The sequence below is a fragment of the Agelaius phoeniceus genome, chromosome 8 (genome assembly GCF_051311805.1).
Source record: "Agelaius phoeniceus isolate bAgePho1 chromosome 8, bAgePho1.hap1, whole genome shotgun sequence".
NCBI classification, from domain to species: domain Eukaryota; kingdom Metazoa; phylum Chordata; class Aves; order Passeriformes; family Icteridae; genus Agelaius; species Agelaius phoeniceus.
The window spans coordinates 23,527,232-23,548,184 of record NC_135272.1 but is presented as its reverse complement, the minus strand read 5'-3'; the positions used below and the strand labels follow the sequence as shown (position 1 = coordinate 23,548,184).

Sequence of the window (20,953 nt, the reverse complement as noted above, 5' to 3'; positions counted from 1 at the left end):
AAAAAAATGTGTGTTTTGCTATTTGTTTAATAAGTGGTGGACCCAGATCAAGCACCTTCTAAAATATTGTTTCCAAGCTGAGTAATGTTCTGTAGACCAAATTACATAATATATCCTTTGAACATTGATTTAGAAAGATCAGATTTGCTGATTATTTCACTAATTTGGGGAACATTTACAATCCAGAACTTCTACTGGCATTTAGAGACAGCTGATCACACTCAATAGAGCTTAAATGTCCAAGAAGTTGAATTTAATCCACACCAACTCCTAAAAAATAAAGCTTATCCTGCTTTTTTGGCTTTTAAAATGGGGTTTGCTTCTGAGGAAGCATAAACAAAAACATGAGGAAAATAGCAGCATAATGAGAACAGTTTTCTAAAAATAAAAGCTGGAGGAAAATTTTAGAACTGCAGTCAACTCAAGGCAGCTGGGAATCCCAAAAGCCAAACATTTCCAAAGTCATGCAGAGCTTCTCCCTCAGTACTGGGAGCAGTATAAGAGTTTTTCCAGTTTGGTAATCCTTCTTTTCAAATGTAAGCCATCAGTTTTCCCTGACTAGGGCAGGCTGTCTAAGCTTTTTGTCTCTAATACCAAATGTGCTGGAGAGCGCCAAATCTGGTTCAGCTGCGTAATTTCTGTATCAAAGGAACATGGAGTCTCAAACTTTATAGTCCACCTCTTAGTAACTTTTTTCCTCTGGAATCTGTGAAAGTGCAACAAATCTGTAACATATGTATTAAACAGAAACAGGATTGTAACAAATTCCTCAGATATTATGTGCAACAACTCAATCTCACTGAAGGAACTGGGCAGCAGGGATTAGATCTGTTACATCGTTCGCGTATAGTCTTGGGCAATTAAATCTGACCTGCAGCACGAGAATTGTTGTATTTCTCTTCTACTATTTTCCCTAGGCCCCAGACAGAGTCTTTCACCACCACAGGGTTTTTTTTGTGAACACTCTAGTAACTGAGAAACAAAAGAGCAACTGCCACTGCAATGGTGGGATAAACTCATTCACATAAGGCTGCTAACATTATGCATACATGCATATAAACAAGTTAGCAAAGCAATAAATCAGAATTGAAGCTGGACACCCTCTAGAAACATTTTAACTTCTCCTCAATTTGCCCCATCAGATAACCAGCTCTCAGCCTTCCTAGCGAATTAATGTCCATTTTGGTAAAAGGCTCTTGCCTGGGTTGAAAGAGAAGAGATACAGAAAACATTGGCTATGGCTTCAGCAACTGGATTATTTGAAAATGTCTGTTTATTCAAAGACAACCTGTATGATTTGTTCTTGGACAAATGATATTGTTGGTCTTGCACAGTTCTTTTGCCTCACCAGTTTCTGCCCTCTGGTTTACCTGAAGGTCAAAAAAGGCCTTCATTTTAGTCTAATAAACAAACTCTCTCTCAGAATAAAGCCATTCAAGTATTATTTCTGCATCTAGTCTCACTTGACCGAATCCTTCTGGAATAAAAATGCCCAGTTATGTACTAAAGAGATAAAGCCTTCTCATGCTTGAGCAGTGGCATTAATGAGACATTTGACTCATATGTTCTACAATTTCACTTAATTTCTAACTGCATTATTGTGCTTTCATTTCAAAGAGATCTGGCAATGTCCTTGGTCTAAGTTTATAATGAGATTTATTGTTTTGGTCCTTGCCTTAATCAATCTGAAATAACTGAAGTGGAATGACTTAGCAAAAAATGCATTTTTTTAGATAATCTAAAGATGCTCAATTTGGTTTCATATACAGTTTTCATACTGCCATACTTGTGCCTATTCACCACAGAAAATACAATGTAAGATACATTGTACATTATCTGTACATAATACAATAGTCCCACGGCTGATGAGTGAGGAACTTCATTGGTATTTGCCTTTCAACATGCAGTTAATATTTAGATATCATCCAATCATTTTCCTCTGGGTTAATTTCTGAGCTACCTGCACTTTTTCTATTAGTCTCTACCATTTCCAATTCAACAGAAGTTTCCTATATCTGCTTTTATTCCAAGCTTCATTGAAAACTCTACCCATGTGAATTATTGCCTAAGTTGGGTCTAAAATCTTAGTATACTAAAGAGCAGAAGCTAAATTATTCTGGCACAGTTTTGTAGATAAATTTTATCCTTAATTGTTATATCTATTACTGTGTCTATAATTTAATCTGGTGCATAAATTTTACACATTTTCCACACCTTCAAATATGATTTATTTTAAAAATTGTTAAAAACAATTCTTAGGGCAGGTGGAACCTGAGTAATACAAAGATCTGCATACATTTGGCATGTATTCTATTTAAATACAGGTGAAACATATGCTATTTTCTAGCTACATAGCATTTTCTCAAACTTATTTTGCTATTACATGCTTCCACCTAACGCTGTAATTGCTCTCAGAACTGTGTGGACAGCATTAAACTTTCAAATAACTTCCTCATATAAATACCTGAGGCAAAGTACCTGCATTCTGACAGTAGGATTATCTTCTCATAATGCCAGGGTCCATCTCTCAGAGCCTTTTCCTCAGAGATTAACACTATTTACTGTTATTTTTAAGAGGTTTTCATATAAACTTACCTTAGGACCTTCAGGGCCATTTAATCCAGGTACACCAATATCTCCTGGAAAACCCTAAAGAAATCATACAGACAAGTGATTTGCAGAGTAGGAATGTTTTCAATGTACTTGTTTTGATTCTGTTCATTCGTTTAATAAACCTGAGTCACAGAAACAAGAAATAAATTTCTTCTACCATCCCAAAAAATGTCTAAATCCATTATGTTTCCTTGAAAGGACTTGGATAAGTGACAGATTTTAGGCAGCTTTTGTTAAACTCAATTTAGCAGATGTCAGCATGGATTCAATTTCTCACACGATAAGACTTTTTATCCGCTAAGCAATGTTTGAAATTAAACCATTGGACTGGTTTGGAGGCAAAAAAAAAAATCACCAGAGAACAGCCTGCACCAAGTCCTGCACTTATGAATTCAACTACTCTTTTCATAAAGTTGAGAGAGCAGCTGAAGCCCTTGAATCCACATTAAGGACAAGATCACTGCAAGATTAAGAAAAAGGGAAGAGGCTTTTGCCTCCAGACCAGCAGGTGATAATCGAGGTCTGGCTGGCACCAGCTCAAGGTCATCAGCATGGAGCATTATTCAGAACTGGCCTTTGTGAAATACACTCTAGTGTAGGTCAAGCTGTTAGTAAAGAAAAAGTAATTATGCACAGGAAAGGAATAAACTAAAATTATCACTGCGAACCTCCTGGCCAGTAGGCATTGGCTTGGGACACCATGAGGAGGCCTCTGTGTCAGAGGAATTCAGCTCCAGCTAGATTGCTTTGAAGAAATGAGTGTATTTTAAGGAAAAAAATGGTGCTACTAACCTTTAGGCAATACAGTATTAGTTAAGTAGCAGTGAGTTAAATTTCATAAACATCCAGAGTGAATACATGATCTTACATTTGTAGGATAAAACAAAGCATTGGTAATTGACCCTGTAGTTAGCACACTGTTCATTCAGTCCCCTGACAAGATTTTGCTTTTTTAATAAACTTCCACATTTCATTAAATTTTGACCATCTGAAAACAGCAAGATTGCCACTTCCTCTGAACAAAATATTTATTACTACATCTAACCAAACCCATGGTCTAACACTAGGAAGAACAAGTTTCCTTCTTCATTAAGAGAAAATCATCCCAGATTAAAATATATGCATATTTTTCCAATAATGGAAACAAAAAGCACATGCACAGAACAATTTTTTAAAAGCAGGTTTAACACTTGGATGCTAATGAGTCTGAAAGAAAACCACTAAAGAGTAAAAATGGTCTGAGTTTTCAGAAGATGGGCAACAGCTCTAACACTCAATATTTCACAATACATCAGTATTGTGAAAATATTGTGAAATACAGTGGTTTCCCTTTCTTTTGCCATAAATAAGCAATTACAAGCAGAGCTGTGCAACAATTCCAACATGCCTCTAGGTGGCACAGAGCATATTATTTACATGTGACCAAGGCCCTGAGACACACATCTAGAGCACTCACTTGCATCACCCTTGATTTCTAGACAGTTCAAAAGAAGATGTGTTGTTTTTAAAATCCTGGCCACTGCTGTCTGCTGAAATACATTGAAGAGTTAAGTCTATTCCTTAGAATTTTTTTTGCTTGTCCTTTCTTAATTTTAAATTTACTTATTTATAGACCTTAAATAGTTACTAAGGGGTGAGTTGTTTCACATATCTGTAAATTTGTTCGTTTCTAATGTGTGAACAAGTGCTAAATGCTGACACAGACAACTTCCTCTTGGCAATAAACATTCCAGAAAACAATCTGCCCACAAAAATGGTAATTAAGAAAGATCATAATGCTTTTATGAATGAATAGATCTACTTTATTTATTTGTTTAAATTTTTCTAGAGGGAATTCAGTAAGGACCCTGAGATCTAGGTGTGGACAGGTAGATATGTAGTTTCTATTGCAGGTAGAACAAACATGGTATTTGGAAATCTTTTCATGTCAGCAAAGTCTTAGGATACAAGAGGGTTACTGGCCTGAGAACATCAACACTAAACAATGCATTGAAAAATTTAAAATCCTCGTAATTTTTATCTTTTCTGTGAAGATGGATTAAGACTTTTCTTCTTGAGCACAGCCATGAAGAAAAGGCAGATGCTCTAGCAGTATTAGAACACCATTTCTAACATGTTCTCACATTAATAATCCATGAATAAGCGTAATAATCCACGACACAAACAGCCACTTTAGACAATTTCAGAAAAAGAATGAACCAGGAAGGAGCTCTTGAAATACCTCAGCAATGGCACCTGCCAATCAGATTCCTCATAGTGAAGTGGGATGAATCTCTGGCAATGCCTAAATTTGAAATGAGTTATTCAGCAGCCAGCTCCATGGGAAGTTACTCCAGATTTAAAATTCATTATTCTTCCATAAGTGGAAGGCCAGAAGATTAGTGTATACTTTCCAGCTGCAATGTAGTTTTCAGCACAGACTATTCAGAACCAACCAGCCCTTGGTATTATGACTTCTAAGGAAATGCAGATTCTTCATTTCCATCAGCCAGAAGCCCAGCAGCTGGTAGGATACAAATTATTTTCAAAATCTTGCTACAGATGTGGTCTTTTGCCAGCAAAGCACTTTAGAATCCACTTCATTTAATCAAAAGAAATGTGGCATCAAAGAAATCTGAAGTGCCAACTATCTTAACAAAAAAGTGCTTTAACCTTGCTGTGGGAGTTCTGCTTTTTGTACTGAACACTTAACATAAAATTAACGTATTTATTGCTCTCATTTATCAATATAATGTTTAATTTTAAAAAACGTAGAGATGACCAAGTTGTTACTATGTTGGGCCATATCTCAGTGTCCCAGAGAGGAGCACTCTGCCAAAGCTTTTGCTTTTCTTTTGTTTTTCTGTGTGGCTGCAGATATGGAAGCAGAATATCAGAAATACTGAAACATTACACTCCATTTCCATGGGGAATTCTCTCATTTGCAGAATGCCACCTCAAACCATTTTCACATGACATTTGCCAGCATCACTGGCCACCCATCTTCATGCCCTTGGCTGCCCTGAAGGGGATCAGGACAAGCACAGGTCCACAGGAGAGGCACCATGGAGGGAAAATGTCTCCAGGGAGTGCAATAGCCCCTTCAGTCACCAGGTTTCCCTGCTCCAATAAGAGTTCATTCAATAACAGGTTGCAATTAATTTCAATGAGAATTTAGAATAAATTTTCAGAAGCAAGACTGACTGGATGCAGCTACTGAACTTCAACAAGATATTAGAGATTCCTTACTATTACATTATTATAAGCAGGTCACCAAAAGAAGGTTTCTGCAAAAATCTACAATTCTCCAATAAGTGTTTATGATTCTTCTGAAAGCATGTGTTATGCAGACATTGAACTTTGGGAAAGGACCAGATGAAGATTCTATGCAAAGGCAAGTAGAGAATATGAGCAATTTCACAACAAGAGCATTTCCTCAGATATGTACCAGAACATGAAATTAGTTCAGCCTTTAAATTGTCTTTATTTCTATATTTCCTACAAATCATTTGCATGCAACTCATTTGATGCAATATCGAAACATAAGGCTATGTTATCACTGCACACCTGGCATTGTTTGCAAAAACTCAAAAAATCATGTGATAATGCATGTGAAACTTGCACTAAAAATAAAGTTTTTTTATTAAATGAAGATCTCAATGCAGCCACTGATTCACTTACAAAATGTTTGCCTTTTTGACTCTTTACTGTTTTTTGAATGTATCCTTTCCTTTTGTAAGGCTGCTGCCTTGAGCATGGAACACTTCAGCTGAGTCCCATACAAGTACCTTCCTGAAGGAGTAAGCTCATGACTTCAGATCAAAATACAATACTGCACAGATGAAAAATGTTCTATTGAAGACAATGAAAAATTCTCCCTGCTTCAGATGAAACCTATTTATAACACTCTGAAGGCACATCTGAAGGGAACTATCACTCACTCTCATTTTGGGGGGATAATTAAATGCAATTCCTAGAGCAAAATTTAACTATAAAATATTCTGAATACATGTGGAAGCCTGTCAAAGGCTTGTCTAATTTCATTCACATGAACAATAAGCACTGCATACTTCACTGCACACAGTAAACTGAGACATTGTGGGTTAGAACAGTCAGATCTGCACTTTCCAGTCATCATGCCAATAAAACAAAGCTCTACCGAAATTTTATATTTCAGTGGTTCATTTTCAGATGCACAACAAAGCAGCACAATGATGAAGAATCCACTCCATGAAGTGTTCACTGAGTATATCCAGTGGTTGGTGAGCAGCAGGCACTCAGGCACACGACAGACCCTGGCTCTACAGAAGCACACCCAGAAGAGAATTTGGCCTGACACTGCAGGACTCCTGCCCTGAAAGAGTCACTTGGCAGCCAAAACTTGTCTGGCCACCCAGAGAGCAAGAGCCAGACCTCTGTCCCTCCCTCTGCCCTCCTGCCAGCAGCACTGCAGGTCCCAAATGGACCCTGGCTAGAGGTGGGTGGCTTATTTCAACTCTGACCTGGTGTACCTTGGCTGCACAGCTGCAGAGGAAAGATTTAGGAAGCAATTCACTGGTGATCTGCATTTCAACCCACAAAACCCCGTGAGGATGATCAGAGCCTGCCCGCCCTGCTCCCACGGCTGTGTGCAGAGATAGTTACAGAGCTCAGCTGCTGGAGTGCCAGAGTTACTGCAGTTTCCACGGGAAGAAAATCAGGGACAGGACTACTTATTCTTTGCACTGGGAATGAAACACTCAAATGTGTCACTGCAAAGATCAAAGGATCCCCAGGTTCTTATTACACATGTACCCAAAACAAATGGGTATAGAGCACATTTAGAAATCCCACTGTCTTAATGTTGGACAAAAGGAGACAGGAATAGCTGGAAGCAGAGTTTGAGAGGTTCTGCCACTGGGCAGACACAGCCTTGCTCCTCCTGCTCACAGCAAAGTCCAACAAATTCCAATATAAGTTTTGGGGGATTTAAAAATGAAATCTTTCACAGAAGGCATATGGTATGTATTGTCACATCTATACTAAATCCAAAGTACTCTCCTTGAAAGACACTAATTCATCACATTCTTCTATTTTCAGAAACATCAAGGGAACATTGAGTATACTATGTAATGCATGTTTTCTGCATGGGGTCACAGGAAGTCTGACCATTCAGATAATGAAACAGGAACAAGGAAAGCAGCTCTGTCTGACCTGCTAGCTGTCTGGGTTTGGAAGAAGAGACCTGATCAGACATATGACAGTAGGCTTTTCTTGGGGGAAAATCGACATTATTTGCTCATACTTCATATATTTGGTTGTGTCTAAATAACTTCTGGCAACAACAACTAGTTTATTTTTATAAGACAATGTAACATGAGGGACGCATACACTCTTCAGTTTTAAGTTGCTTAGTTTAAATTCCTTTCATTACAGAACTTCTAATATCTTCAATTTGTCCAAAATCCCAGTATGCTGCTATTCCACATCCCTTCTGTTTCTATTTTGCCATATGGTGACCATATTTTTATGAAGTAAAAGGTGGAAAAACCTCTTACTTTATTTGGAACTGTCTTGCATGACTGAAGTTAAGAGAAACATTGCTTTGCAGTTTTAAACTGACCATTTTGCAGACAATTACTAAAAAAAAAGTGCCTGGACACCCTAGTTTTAATTGGCTAATCACCCTTCTAATGATGGCAAATAAGGTGCATGATGCTAGATAATTAAGACAGAAGTAATTCTGCACTCCTGAGCAAGGGGAAATGCTGAGCTTTTCAGACAGAAAGATTCCCATCCCTATCTGCCCTGAGGGTAACCAGCCCAGGATGAGCTTTTCCCCAGACACAAAGGAGCAGCATGTCTGTGTTGGAATAAGGAACTATGAAGGACTACCAGCAGAGACAGCAGGGCCAGCAGGAAACAGGCTTCAAGAGCAACACTTTGGGATTAACCTGCTTCAAGTCTCCCTTGCTGGAAGCTGTGCAAGGAAACCATGCAATGAAGAGTCTTGAAAAATCTAAAACCCTGAGCCACAGAGGGTGGCAGCTGTGGACAACACGCACAGGCTTTGTGTCTTCTGCACACCCTTTGGCCAAATGAGAGGGATTTATTCTCACAAGACCACCTTGTGTTGCTACAATGCACTTTCCAGTCAGTTTTCTCTCAGTGAGGGCTTCTGCCTAATAAGAAAGGTAGGAACACAGAGCCTTGGTTTGAGGAGATGTGCTCATGTAGAGGCAGAAAAAGGATCATTCCTAGTACGTGCCTTCCATTCATATTTTTTTTAAAAAGGAAAACCCACAAATAAACAAAGAAACCCCACCACAAACCAAACAAAACCCAAAATACATTCATTGCAGGAGGCTGATTAGAAAGAACAATCTACAATTTCTGCTTTCATCTCTCCAGCAAATACATGTGTCTGTGTAGAAACATGTCTTTTTGGTACAGACCACAGCATTTTTCCTTAAAGCCTGTGGTATAAATGCTAAAAAGCACCAAAATGGGACAATTTGGAGACTGAGTTTCTGCACAGACTTCCATAGCACTCAGGAGTTCTTAGGAAACTTCACTTCCAGATTCAATGTGTGGCAACCCTTCCCAGGTGAGTGGGGCTTATCCTCTGTGTGTCTTGTAAGTGATAAATATGCAACCAGGCCTGGAAAATGGAAAATCCCATTTGTAAGCATGTTTTAGTATTTACAAATGGAAGTGTGCCTGAGAAATCACATGGGTCTCATTCCAGGTGTACCCCATAACAACAGGATTCAGGAGACAAATCCTAATCACATAAGCAAATGAAGAACTACTTTGTATTCAAAGATCCTGTACATTAATATTTTGCAGAAAAAAATATCAGCTGGAATCTTTTGTACTTTATGGAGGAGAATTAATTCATCAAATATGTCTGACTAAAAAGATTTCCCTAATTCAACTAAGAAAACAGTATTTTATGAAGCAAACCCATTTACCTTTTATTTTCATAGTTTAGAACCAACATTCAATTTACCACTACCAAGCAATTTCTTACCTCAGGTCCCTGAGGACCCAATGGTCCACGGGGTCCAGGTTCTCCAATTTTCCCCTTGAAAAGAATCCAAACAGTTAAGATTTCTGATGATAATATATTTTTAACAGCAGTTGGTTGTGAAGATTTTAAAAATATTTATTAACAGAAAGGCCAACAGAAAAGTTGAGATGACTTTTTCACTAAATAGGAAATTTTATATCTGCCTCTCTTTGGATACTATTAAAACTAGTTCTTCATACCTCTTTGAAGTCACAAGAAACAAAAAATTCAAATTAGTTTAGGACAGAGAAAATTGGGACAAACCACATAAAAATCCCATTAAATATATAGCTGTTTTCACAATAAAAACTACATATTATTTAAACATCCAAAAAGTAACTGTAACAGATATTGGTTTACACACTTATATATTTTAAGTATCTAAACATAGCCAAAGAAATGGCAGTTTTGTGATTAATAACAACAAAATTAGCTCCTATCCACATGTAATGGTAGCTTCATTATATACAAATTTCAACCCATCTAAAAATGGGCCAAATTTCTCTAAGTCATATCTGTTCTTCCACATTTTCACAATCTTTCTGCCACCATAAGTAGATGTCATTTGAGCAAAATTAGGGTCTGACCTGGGAAATATTTCTCTAATTTTTAACATGAATGACTTGATTGTAAATTAATTCTACAAAGGTAAATTTCTATCACCTGCAGGACTGAGATCTCATAGATTAATTTAACATAAGTCATAAGGTTGGTCACATTCAGCTTGTGCTTAAAACCCACAGCTCTTTCAGGAACAGGCTGATTCACATGCTTATCTTAAAAGATAAGCGTATGAATCAGCCTATTCCTGAAAGAGGAAATTCTTGCATCTTTAAAAAAAGTTTGATTTTTCCCATCTAAGCTCAAGCAAATATGCATAATTTTATTGCAGGATTTGTGTTTATACTGTAAATTCTATAGGACAAAGAAAGTGTTATTGAATTTAAGGGCCCATGACATTCATGAGGTCTAAGTAGGTTTACCAGTTATTAGCTTGATTGTACATAAGAAAATTAGACAGCAGAGTGAGTGTTGGTAGCTTTTAATTTTATATTGAAAAGAGACAGATATTAGGAAAAACTAAAATAGGTGAGGGAGAGCCAGGTAACCCTGTGCAGTATGCCTTTTCTGCCTCAACATCTAAAAACCCAGCAAAAGTGGCAGCAGTGCACAGAAGCCTTTAAAGCTGCTAAAAATCAGTAAACACAGCAATCAGTAAATACAGGAAGTTGTGACTACTCCCATCCCTGAGAAATGACTGGCTGTTATTAATGAGATCTCACACATTTTCTGCAAATTCAGCTAGTCCAAAAGGTCATCTGCAAGTTCCCAAAGCTCTCAGTGGATTTGCTTCAAATATTATCCACATGTCCATTCCCCCCCACAGTGATTGTCCCAGAATATCTAATGTCCTAAGCACTCTATTAAAATTTGACACATATACTAATCTTGGTAATAAAGCTTCACATTTTAGGATCTGACTTGCTCATTAACACCAGTCACTAGAAATAAAAGCAGCTTAGACCTTATCCTTTGTGCATTTTGAATTAGGTCACTTCTAGGGGATTACATGCACTGTGAACATAACAATCACACAAAAGTGTCAAATATCAACAGTAGTAAAAAATATCAACAACACACAGTGATATACTGAGAACAAAATTTGATGTGTAAACTTACTGGAGGTCCTGGTTTTCCTCTGATCCCCGGAGGTCCTGGTAAACCAAGAGCACCCTGAAAAAAGAAAGCTATTAAATGCACACAAAAATTGTTGTGTTATGTTGGAAGCAATAAATTGCTATACTTTGACACTTGAAACAGGCCTCAAAAGAATTCTTCAGGTTGAAAACTATCTTCTAACATTCAACTTTCATCAAAAGAGTTCTCACAGGATGTGCTATTTCAGTGACTTCTGATGTACTAGCCAAACAGGAAAGAAGATCCTTATTTATCTCAGTCTGATGATGTGAAGGAGCATGCCAGACTGTGTGCTGCTGCTAACCACAGTAGGTCCAGGTGAGCTGCAGATGAACCTCAAGGGTCAAGGGAAAAATACCTTTTACAACAGTTCCTTAGACAGACTGAGACCACACCATAGTCCTTGTTTGATGCATCTCTAGACACACAGCTGCCGGAGTTCTGCTTGTGCCCTTTACTTGGCTTTGTGCGCACTTCCCATAACTGACTTTTAATTAGCACAGAATTTCTTAAAAATATCTTAATACAGTGATAGCAGTATTACTACTGCATTCTACTTTTATGCAACCAACCTGCTGCATTTTAAGAGACTCATAAGCCTGATGAAGTTGTTGGAATGGGGTAATTTTGTAAAGCAATGCAGTTATAACTTACCTTGTCTCCTGGGTACCCCTGATCTCCTGGCTCTCCTGCAAGGCCATGTTCACCCTAAACAAGATATAATTTTATACAGACATATGTGTGTGGCTTAAAATGGGATAGTTTTCAGAAACAGAGAAAGATTAATTCAATATTCACTATTTAAAATGAACACAGATCTTTGACAAGATGCAAGGTGCTGCACTGAAATATCTTTTCCAGGAAAGTCTAAAGACACAGACCTGGATATTATTATGTTCAGTAGTTAGTGTTCTGTTCTGAAAAAACCTTGTCTAAACTACCAGATCATGAGTCTGACACAAATTTAAAAAATAAAAGTCAGAAGACCAAAGAAATCAAAAGGAAAAAGGGAAAGCTTTACCAAGCACGTTATGGTCAAGTTTTAATGAAGAGAGCCTGAAAGAACTATGTATCTCCAAGATAATGAAAATATTTAAATCACCTTATCACCTTTCATTCCAGGCTGTCCCACACTCCCTGGGAAACCCTGTTAAAGTAAAGAAACCATAAATCCAATGCTTGACTATAATTTGGAAAGCAGCATGAGCAGCTGGCTGTGGGATGATTGAATACCATACCATGGGCCCTGGAATTCCTGGTGGTCCACTTGGTCCTGCTGGCCCAATGTCTCCCTGCCAAACAGCAAGAAAGGTGACTGCATTTGGTGAAATAGAGTAACCTAAAGGCTCTTAACAGAATGTGGCATTTTTCTGCACCACAGAGAGAAACCAAAATATTTTCAGGGTAATTTCTTAGGGAAAAAGAAAGGTATTGTTATCATAAGCCCTCCATGTTTACAGTTCCCAACATCATCAGTAGAAACATGAGAAACAAAATTTGCCTCTTCTCCTGTAGATTATAAACTCAAGAGAAGATCTCAGTGTATTAGGCAATGCCAATTAAGGAAGCTTTCTTTTGTACTGCAGCTGAAAATTCAGTGGCCATCACTGCTGTCCTTAGGGTTACATAACAGCACTTCTCTGTAGGCATCAAATTTGGCTTAAAGAAATTATTCTATGATGAGTAGGGCCACAAAAAGAAGCCTTTTTAATGGTCCTTTTACTCAATTTCTCATCTATCAGTGACTTCTATGAGTTAAAAGAAAAAAAGAAAAAAAAGAGATGTGACTCTAAATACCACATGTGCAGAATCAAATCTATGTTCCCATGGGCACGGTAACCTTTTCTGTTTTAATGTACCTTTAAAGTCCTTACTGCAACTCTTCTTTCTGGGATTTATTTAGGCAGTTTTATGACAGGAAAAAAAAAAGTGAGTCACAAAAATTAAGAATCTTTAAAGATCAGCACAGCAATAATATTAATGAAAATGCATGAGCTAAATATAAGACCTGACTCAGAATACTTAAGACTATATTACAAAGGGAGAAGTCAATCTACTTTCTGCCAATTCAAGCTCGGGGGAAAAAATCCCCCCAAAAAAATCCCCAAAATGTAATATCTCTATGGCTATGCAGAAATTTAACAACACATATGAATAAAGAAATCTTTTGCCACTTGCTGAGAATGATATGGAAAAGATGAGAGGGACATCTGTGCACTTCCAGTTGAGCACACATTCATTATTCTCTGGAGACTCTTTAGCAATGTCAGCAACCACCTTCTCTGCAGCCACCATCAGACTTATGGCTCAGTGAAGAAAAAGCAAGACCACTCACTTAGTGTCTTAATGGTGCTTGGTAGAGCTCCCAAGAGCGTTGCCACTCTACATTGCTTTAGCTTTCCATGACTGCGTAAATGATATATTCTGCCATGCTAGCTGATCAAGGAAATTGTTTACATTGCTGTCTCTGAGCTGTGCTCCACATTCTAGTTCAGCAAGGCATTTATGCATTCATGATACTGAATGTTGAAATGCACACTTATGGTAACAACAGCATTGATTGCAAAATCACAGAGGGATGCTGAGGTGGGAAATTTAGCTTACAACAGCAACAGGAAGGAATTCCAAAACAGCTTTGCAACATTCAGGTTCATTAAACACCTGTCACAGTCTCCAGATACACTGAGTGACTTAATTACCAGCAAAGAACAGGAACTGCACAAAAATAAAACTGAACAAGTGTTGAATTAGTAAGTCTGTCAGGTTTTTTAATAATTCTCCACCTGAGACAGGCTTATCACTTTGGACAAAACAGATCAATAAAACCTGCAGCTACATAAATTGTACCTTTTCCAACATTTCTAGGTGACAAGTGAAACTAAAACCACCTTGCTTTTTCCAGGCAAAAAGATAAAATACCAGAAAAGGAAGACTAATGTTTTCCTAGCATTAAGTGGGTTTTTTAAAAGGGAAGAAAAAATTAAAAATTAAAAACTAATTTGGGTATCTAGCAGTAAATTTTCTACAACTCTTCATCTTATTAAAACTCATGGCCTTGCTAAGTCTTGAAAGACTGACTATTCAGTCAGCCAAAACTCTGAACTTGGCAACAGCTTTGTATATTGAAAATAATCATGGATGGAAGGAATTACTGGACTCAGCTTGCTGATGCTGCTCATTTTGCCATTGTTCTCATGAACAAAGACAAAAATACAACTAACTCTTGACATTGACCAGCTGGGCTGGACAAGCTACTTGAATTAATGCTCTTGGTTTCTGCCAGAAAAATACATTTAATCCCATGTACAATACTGCATCTTGTAGTAGTATAGTGTGTTATTACTAACTAAGTATTCTAAAGCAAACATTGAGGGCTGTAGCTCTTTGCTCATTTTTGGTTGACCATTAGCATCTGCCTGGACAAGAGAAAGCTGAGGCCAGGGAGCACAGACCCATTTGGAGAGCAGGGGTGGCTGAGGAGCAGGGCTGCTGGGGTCACCTGAAACTGCCCCAGGGTCTTGGTGAAATTCTGCTGCAGATTAAAGAGTGCAATGGTCCCTTGTAAAGAAACTCTGGAACAGAGCACAGCTCTTCCAATTATCTGACTGGGAAAGAGGAAACCAGACTAACTCATAAACTGGAACCATGAGGAAGAGTCCCACACATAAACACGAGAAGGGCACTCAAATGGAGCTCACACTCTAAACAATTGTTAATTTTGTGCTGTTCAAAATCTAAACATGCCAAATCTAAACATTTTTTCCCCCCAAGAAATAGCTCTAATTATGGTTATATTCCATCTATGTACAAGTGGCAAAAGCTTTGGACTAGTTACAGATAATTATTTTTCTATTTCACAAAAGATTATTGACACTCAATCTCTCTGGAAGTGAATGCAACTCAGCAAGAAGGCATATGCAGCTTTGATCCTGCAAATATTTATGCTCACAAACTCTAGGCAGGGATAAACTGCTAAATTTTAGTCAAAATAATCAGTAACAATCTTTTTGGAAGTGACATATTTTTTAAAAACTTCAGGTACAATTTGTACAATTACTGAAGTCTTTGAGAGTAAATTCCAAAGACAGTCATGTAAGAGAGAAAAGCAAACCACAATTCTAAGCAAATTCTCAGGAGTGCAAGCTCCAGTCTCACGAGTGTGTCAATTGGCCTGAAGGACACAGAAAGTCATGTTTGCATGATGAAGGCTGGAAGCGACAGAGGTTTCTTGCTTTTGTTTTCACCATAGCAATGCCATAACAATCCTAATCAGACAGCAAGGGATGACTTACAGGATTTTTTTTTTTGTTATGAACATATAATTAGGAAGGGTAACAATTGAACTCAACTGTTGTGCTTCAAAGGAAAAGTAAGATGATCATCAGTGTAAAATATAAACTTATCAAGAATGTCTCAGATCTGCAGATAGCAAAAAACCCACAAAGCAAACACTGGAGACAATCATGGCTTTCTTAACTCAAGTGTAAACACTTGCTATTTCTCCCTTGTTAAGAATGTGGCCCTGTAGCCAGATATGACTGAGACAACATCAAGAATCAGAGGTCCTCTATGAGCAAATACATGAATTAAAAAACATAAGGGAGTGAGACTACTCAGAAGGAAAGTCTTTCCCACCTTCTGTGGGACTCAGAGCTTCTCTGGCACAATTGATAGATACAAGTACTATGTGCAACTCCAGAGTGAGCATAACAGCCTTATTCTACATATATTTTTTTAAAATTAAGATGATATTGTAAACATGATAAAGTAATTTTTCGTAGAAATTAATTCTGCTTTGAATTTGGTAGCCATATTCAGGAACCAATGAGGACTGCTGTCATTAAAATATTTAAGATTATTGCACCCTTCACACTGGCTTTAGTAAAATAAATTATAAACTAGCAAACTTGGTTTCGAATAAATTTCAAATAAAAGACCTGAACATACTGGGTCAGAAACAAGCATACAAATCCACACCAAGTATAGAAGTGCTCCATGCTGCCAACATGATAGCAGTTTTGTAGAGTGATACTATTTAAAATCATAGCTATCTAAAACAAAAGCTGTTTAAATCCTTGAATTTTCATAATTGTTTTTATTATTTCACAAACACACAAGACAAATGCTGTAATGCAGCCATCTCAAAGTAAATAATAAAAGTATACTCACTCTTAGTCCTGGAAATCCAGGAGGACCAACACCACCAACAATTCCCTTTAAAGAAAGTTAATCTTAGATTATCTGAATTTTACCATTTAAAAAGAAATCCTAGAATTAAGATAAAAGTGACCTACAAAGCAAATCAGTTTTGATTTTTACAGTTTCCAAAGAGTGACAGCTTATCACTGTATAGAGAAATATGCTTAGTAAAATCCCTGAATTGTAGAATTAGATCACCAGATATTTGCATCATGGGAACATTTCTGCTGTTAATATAGGAATATGAGATTTTTTTTACCATGATAGTTAAAGTGGAAGGAAGAAAAATCAATTTTTTAAGGTTGAAAAACAAATTTTTTAAGATTTCCTAGAAAAATAAATAAGAACACCATCTCAGTTAAACTGAGAAGAGGCTAAAACACTGCTGAAAAGAGTTGCTAGGTCTCTTTGCCCTATGTGAAACAGGTATTGCAGTCCTCCAGGTCTCCATGTCTCATGCAAGCTGTGCCAGCACCTGGACCTGCTCCTCAGTGGGTAACACTCACAGGGCCCATTGCAGCCTGCTGGCACCCACAGGGAAGGGGAAGTTTTATGCAAGCAAAGCTAAGCCCTTTCTGTACGTGTCCAACCGGGCACGGCTGCTGGCCACGGCCCAGAGGACACCTTGGTGCTCCCCTCCCTCCTCAGGTGCCTTCACACTTTCCCCAACCTGCTCTAAACTATCCCCAGGGGAAGCTGAATGCTCCAGCAACATCCTCCAAGGCAGACTGACATCCTCAGAGAATGGAGAGGGCGTTGTGGAAATGAAGGATGGCATTAAGCAGTTAAGCAGAAGAAATTAGGCATGGAGACAAATGCCATTAGTGTTAAGTCAGCACATGGGAAGAAATGTCTTCCCTTCAAGTTCCTGCTGCCACAGGCCTCCCAGGCAGGCCCTGGTCTCCAGTGCCAGCTCCCAGAGAGGCTCTGTAAATATGCCATTAGCATTGCAGACCCTGCAGCTGCAGCACTGGCCCCTTGCCTGAACAAGCCCTGCAGGGTGAGCCCGGGGGAGGAGGGGAGAGGGGCTGCTGCCTGTCAAAGAAGGCAGAAAGATCAGCAGCTGTCTTGGCAGATTAGATGGAACTTGTTTGCAAATGCTTGCAGTGAAATGGGCTGCTTTGTAACGGGCAAGTTTGTAATTTCAGATCTGGTGGAAAGACAATATCTGCTTTATCAGGAATGGAGGGAGACTTGGGAGTACAAGGAGGGGAAGGAAGAACTCACCTTTTAATATCATTTGCAAAGCAGCTGGTGACACTCAAGCCCTCAGTGGGTTTTCAAGATGAAAACCATACTGATATCACCTGACATTCCAACAAGGGAAGCTTTGCCTTAGGGACCACAAATGCATAAGAAATTTTTTCCTGTGTTCCAAAATATTGACACCAAACATTGATAATCCACCAGCAAAATTCATGTAAGCTTTCTAAAATAAGTTTCTAAGATGGGTGTTAAGGCAGATCTTCAGAAAATAGAGAAACTCTGCCTAGCTGATGACTCTGTTCCACATCAGGAATATCTTTAGAAGCAAACTGATAGCAGTTTCCAAAGGAGCACCCAACAATACCAGATGATTTAAATCAGCTGCTCTTTTACCCAGCACTTATTGCTGTTCTCTTCTCTTGCCCAAAGCCTTTCACTGGTTTCTGACACCAAAGGAAACCTGAGTTTGGAGTCTGCAGCCAGAGTTTCCCTACAAATAGAGCAAGAGAGCAAAGCTCCTTTGAGGGCAGCCTGTGAAGTGACGTGAGCGTGGCACAGGCTGGACAGCACAGTGCAAGGGCACACACTGCCAAGGACAAAGCTGCTATCACACTGATTACAATGCACTAAATGACAGGCTAGCATAACTGTGTTCAGTACCAGCTCAAAGGATGAAATCAACTATCAAATGCACAAGCACACAAAAGCTGGGGTTTTACATGCTGGCCAAATCCTATTTTGTTAAGGTGATCTTAGAATAATGGTTTAAAAAAACAACACTAAGTCATCTAATGCAAGAACTTTGGAAGACAGAACATTCATCACTCAATGCAATGAGGACAGCAAGAGATCTGATTCTCAAGGTAGTCAGCACATGCTGCAGTGGAAAATGTGTTCTCTCGGCAGCTTTCTGAATATTTTCTTCCTCTCTTTTATACTTATTATAGTAGTTTCCTAGTAATTTCCATGGGAAAGTTAAAAGTTCAAAATTTTCCTGTGGCTTTCAAGACATTTCTTTTGAAGCAAAAGTCTCCTTTAATTTTGGAGGGGAGTTAACATCGAGTTTTACAAATTTTATCATGTTAATCAACACACAATTCAATACTTACAGGACTTCCATCTGGACCAGGGGGGCCTCTATTTCCAAAGTCACCTGGAAAACCCTAAAGCAGAATAGAAAATACCTGTTCTTCATTATTCAGGACACGAAAGGTGGTCTGGACACTGAATCCCTATAGATTTGGAGAATTAAGACCTCATAAATAGATGGAGGGAGTGTGATGAAGGAATGGAAAAAGCAGGAAGTTTCAGCTACACAGTTCAAATGAACAGAACAGTGATATTTGTTTGCCTCCTAAAGTCATAAAGCCAAAATGATAAAACTATACACAATGCAAACACATGGAAAAAGCAAACAATTGAATTACTTTCAGAGCAATATTAAACAAGTATTACTTGAACTGGTTTTTTTTGAGCCTGTTTTCCTATTTCTTAACTCTTTTTTTTTCCTGTTAGCTTCAACATTCACTAAAACATTTGTCCTTTCCTCAACTCATCCCCAAATATTAATGGTTAGCATCTCAGTATGAGATCTCCTATTCATTAGAAATCAGAATTCTCATCTAACTGATGTGAACACTTCCCTGAGTCTGCATCTAGACACAAACAATAACTCAAGACATAGTAAAGCCTCATTTATTTTATGAGAGTTTTAACTTCAGAGACTAGATTATCAGAACAGGAAAGAAATCTGATTTGCCAATTCAAGCATTGAAGCTTAAAACAGAATTTCCATTTCTTGCTTCAAAAAGAAAATGGAATGGAATTCCACCACTTTGCTGGCTCTAATCTTCCGTCCTTCCTGCTAGGGTTTTGAAAATTGCTTTACTTCCTTCAGATGTTGCCCACTGCAGAAGCATATAAGTTGCTGGGGGAAAAGTTATTTGATTTTTTGTTTGGGTTTTTAGGGGGAGGTAGGGGTAGAATCCCATCCTTAACAATAAAATAAAATAACAAAAATATGTGAAATGCTCTTTGTGCTCTCAGTGTTTCAGTATCTTTTTACCTCTCCGTGTGTACCAGGAACAGCACTTGGAGGCATTAACCTTTCCCCTCAGTGAGACCATGTTCAAACCTGTTGCAGCTCCAAGCTACAGCTCATTTGGCCTTTTAAAGCTGCTTTGTTCAGAGGGCATCCACACAGCTGCCCAGCCCAGCACTTGCTGCAGCAGTGTCTTTCCTCAATGAATTGGGGAATATGCATCACCATAAAACAGTATTCCAACAGTAGTCAGGAAGACAATATGAAAACTGCGTCAAGGAGATGGAAAAATCATATAATAAATCAAAGTAGTTGATAGTAGTTAAGCCATATTTGGCTTTAGTAACAAGCCAAACTTTTATAAAATTGAAGGCAACATTTTATGCATATATATATATATATGTATGCATGTACACTGCCAAAATATGCTGAAACAACTGAATAACTATTAATTCTCATCATCGTGCACAATATATGAAGTAATCTGAGACAGCCTTCTGTAGCATCTTTTGGGCTGATTTTTAGGTGGAGATTTTTTCTGCTTTCTCACATTAATTCAGAAAAGCTAAACACAGGAATTCCTCTCACTACAATGAATTTTTTGTTCAGCATCTGATCACAGAATTCACAAATAAGAATCTACAGCTGTAAGATCTGACATATTTTTGCCACCTTATAATTTAAAAAGTAGAGGTTCTTAGGTAATGGTCAATAAAGCAGATTTAATTGATTCTGAAGGTTGTACACCATTAGTCTGTTTTTTTCCCAGCTGTCAAAATGTGTGTACAATTTTACATAAACAAAATGGATATTTGAGAGTGACTATGTTGTTAAAAGCTATCAACTAAGAGGATGAAGCCAAAGATTAATTTATGACCTTTTCCCAAACAGCATATTTGGGTTGTACTGCCTACTATTGGTAGGTGTTGGAAGAGGCAGAGTTGTCGTAACAGGTCTATTTTTGAAACTACAAATGAGGCCTCAAAGGGGAAATGAAGGATGCTGTGGGACAGTTTTACCAACCACACTGAATCACAAATGATTCAGCACAATCCCAGCATAGCAAGGGTTACAGAAGTGACAGATCACCCACAGTCATTATTATCACATTCTCAACAGCATGCATTTTTGAACTGATACTGAAAATCTATCTTAGTAAGTAGAAA

The 20,953-nt window shown here is 38.1% G+C and overlaps 1 protein-coding gene across 4 annotated transcripts in view; it reads right to left on the bottom strand.

Moving 5' to 3' along the window:
- Window positions 1-20,953, bottom strand: part of COL24A1 (collagen type XXIV alpha 1 chain) — a 120,044-nt gene that overhangs the window by 62,702 nt on the left and 36,389 nt on the right. For all 4 annotated transcript variants that reach the window (XR_013183292.1, XM_077182279.1, XM_077182281.1 and 1 more), the window contains exons 13-20: window positions 18,856-18,909; window positions 16,511-16,555; window positions 12,580-12,633; window positions 12,444-12,488; window positions 11,996-12,049; window positions 11,324-11,377; window positions 9,605-9,658; window positions 2,596-2,649 (exon numbers count right to left, since the gene is read on the bottom strand). Coding sequence is in view for 3 of the 4 variants with exons in the window: in XM_077182279.1 (XP_077038394.1) it covers window positions 2,596-2,649; window positions 9,605-9,658; window positions 11,324-11,377; window positions 11,996-12,049; window positions 12,444-12,488; window positions 12,580-12,633; window positions 16,511-16,555; window positions 18,856-18,909 (414 nt within the window). In the remaining variant the exon portion in view is untranslated. The remainder of the gene's footprint in view (window positions 1-2,595; window positions 2,650-9,604; window positions 9,659-11,323; window positions 11,378-11,995; window positions 12,050-12,443; window positions 12,489-12,579; window positions 12,634-16,510; window positions 16,556-18,855; window positions 18,910-20,953) is intronic.